This window comes from Larus michahellis, chromosome 18 (genome assembly GCF_964199755.1).
Source record: "Larus michahellis chromosome 18, bLarMic1.1, whole genome shotgun sequence".
Classification (NCBI taxonomy): domain Eukaryota; kingdom Metazoa; phylum Chordata; class Aves; order Charadriiformes; family Laridae; genus Larus; species Larus michahellis.
The window spans coordinates 6938477-6941037 of NC_133913.1; the positions used below are offsets into that span (position 1 = coordinate 6938477).

Consider the following 2561-nt stretch of genomic DNA (forward strand, 5'->3'; position numbering starts at 1 on the left):
GGCTTGAATGCAACAGAACTTTAATGATTCAAAAGAGGGAAACAAAGTCACTCCACATGGAGGCCACCAATGCGTGGGGCCCCAAGGGCAGCTGTGAGTCTGCTGTCCTTGGCTATGGAGAAGTTCCCACCTCATGTCTGTCATCCTGGCCCACAGAAGGAGATGAGACAGACAGTCCCTAGCAGTCTGGCATTAGGGGGACAAGGGGATCCAAAGCAAACAAGGAAAAGGGAGAGAAAGGCAAAGCCATTCCGCTGTGTTGAAAACAACACTCAAAAGATCAATCCGCTGCCCAGCACCGTGTTCTGAGTTCCTCAGGGAGCCTCTTCTTGGGGCTTTCCTATAATCTTTATCAGAGGAGGGACCTTCTTCCATAGTAGCGGCTGGAAATGCCAGAGAGGTCACAGCACCCAGAGGTGATGGGCACTCCATCACAGCTGAGGATGCTGCCAACGGCAGCGGAGGTGGAGGATCCCACAACGGTGTTCTGTGGGAAGGAGCTGAGGATGGGGCCAGGCAGGGTCACCACCACGGGAGAGGGCTCGATGACAACGGTGGAGTTCTGGCACTGCCTGACACAGGGCTCATTGCAGCTGTTGGCCAGAGGTGTTGGGCCACAGGGCCGGCAGGGCAGGCACTGGTTGTAGCAAGACATGTCTCTAAGGGTAGAGGTGCACCTGGGAGAGAAGCAGGGAGGAAAGAGAGCACAAGGGTGTGTGAGAAGCAGCCTGGTTACCCTGTCACAAAGGATCTAAGGCCACTACTGAGTGGAGAGATGGAAGCTGTGTTAAGGAGCCACATTGTTATCAATGGTCTACAAATTGGAGCCTGGCCCATGGAGGGTCTCGTAATTTGTAAACCAGGGCCACCACAGCTACATCCCAGCTACTCTCTTTGCAGAACTTCCCCACACTTCCCTCTAGCATGACAGGGAGCTCCAGGACACAGAAAAGAAGAGAGGCAATACCAGCTGAGAGGTCCATCGAGGAGACATATCACTTTGGAAGAGGAGGAGAAGGAGCTTCAGACTCACCTGGTTCCCAAGGAGAAGGAGGCCAGAGAAGTGCAGGAGAGAGCAGGGACTTGGGCTGGCTTTTATACCTGCCCTTCATTGCCGCAGCACCAGAGGCATCCTTTGCGGAGGTAACAATTTTTGCACAAGCTCATCTTGAATGCAAACCATCACAGCTAATGATATGGGCTGTGCTTTGGTCTCCTGCACTGCTGCCTTTTAATTTCCAGAGTTGTACCATACCCATTCCTCAATCAAAGTTTCCTGTGATCACTGGGATGAAAGGCCCCAGGATTTCCTGGGCAGGAACGCAGCAGTGTAGGCAGAAGACTCAGTTCAAGTGCTGAGTGGGTCCAGAGGAGGCAAGTGACACCAGACTGGGTCACTTCAGTGGGGCTGTTTGGTGTCGTTCTCTGGAAGAAGCTCCAGCCGTCCTCCGCTGGCAGCCCAAGTGCTCCCGCACATGAGGAAGTGACACTTCCATCTCTTTCGTTCCCTCCTCAGCTCACCCCGGTGGTCACTTGTTGTTGCCTCCCCAGGTGTGTGCGTTGTGCTGTTAGGTTTTTGACCCCATCCTGCCTAACACTGTCTTCAGGAAAAAACTGTGGCCTGTTTTGACTCGTCCCCACTCTGTGCAGTCTGTGAGTACACAAGTAAAGACATAGGAATGCCTGGGGCCTTGTCCTTTCCCAAATGCTCTAACCCTGCCACAGTTGTCCCCAGGTGTTGTCAGCAGGATCCGCACCTGGGTGTGTTCCTGCATCTGTTCTTCTCATCTGTGCTTTATGAGCAGCTGTGTTAGTGTGGATGAATGTGGAATCACAAATTAGTGTATAATTTCATGGTGGCCTGCATGAGACCGTGTGTGCATGTGTGTCCTTGTGTGTCCCTCCTCAAGAAGCAATATGCTGCTCATGACAGGGACATTCTCTGTTGCTCTCTCCATGAGCACCAGAGAGCAGCAGATTCCCAGATTCAGAAGGCACCTGAGTGCAGCTGAGTGGTGATGGCACCAGCCTGCTGGAGATGTGTCCAGGGAAGAGGCACTGAAATGCAGCCCCTGCCTCCTGACACCTCCTTCTCCTGCCCCTCCAAAGCTTCTGCCAATTTCAGGCCACAAGAACAGTTTCACTCCTGTTTGACTCCTTAGTTTAATTCATATTAGCAATATTGGGAGCTCCTCAGCAGGGTTGGCAGTCCCCGCTCCCTGCCTCTCCAGGCCAGGACACAGTTCCTTTCCCCAGTATTAGAGAGATCAAAAGGATGGGGATTGCTTTCTGGGCAAGGAGAAAGGATGAGGGATCTTGTCCACCATGTGCTGGCCATCCCTGAGTGGATCTGCTTCCAAAGCACTATTGACTGTGTCTGGGATGGGACATAGCCCTCTCTCATGCCCAAGCCAATGCCAAACGTACTTGTGCTCTTCACAGGCGTGGTGCTGTGCCCGGCAGGGGCTGAGACCTTTTCCCAAACAGGTCCTGAATGAAAGGAACACAGAGTCTGATATCACTGCGCTGTGATTGGAAGAACAGACTCTGTGGATTTCACA

At 52.8% G+C, this 2561-nt stretch overlaps 1 protein-coding gene across 1 annotated transcript; it reads right to left on the bottom strand.

Annotated features, from left to right (window-relative positions):
• Nucleotides 1-352: 352 nt before the first annotated feature.
• LOC141732600 (feather keratin Cos1-1/Cos1-3/Cos2-1-like) lies at nt 353-655 on the bottom strand. The gene has a single exon (XM_074561871.1). It carries the CDS (start codon nt 653-655, stop codon nt 353-355), a length of 303 nt encoding a protein of 100 aa, XP_074417972.1.
• Between the last annotated feature and the right edge of the window lie 1906 nt (nt 656-2561).

Coding starts and splice junctions, on each gene's coding strand:
- LOC141732600 (XM_074561871.1), bottom strand. CDS start 655: ATGTCTTGCTACAACCAGTGCCTGCCCTGCCGGCCCTGTGGCCCAACA.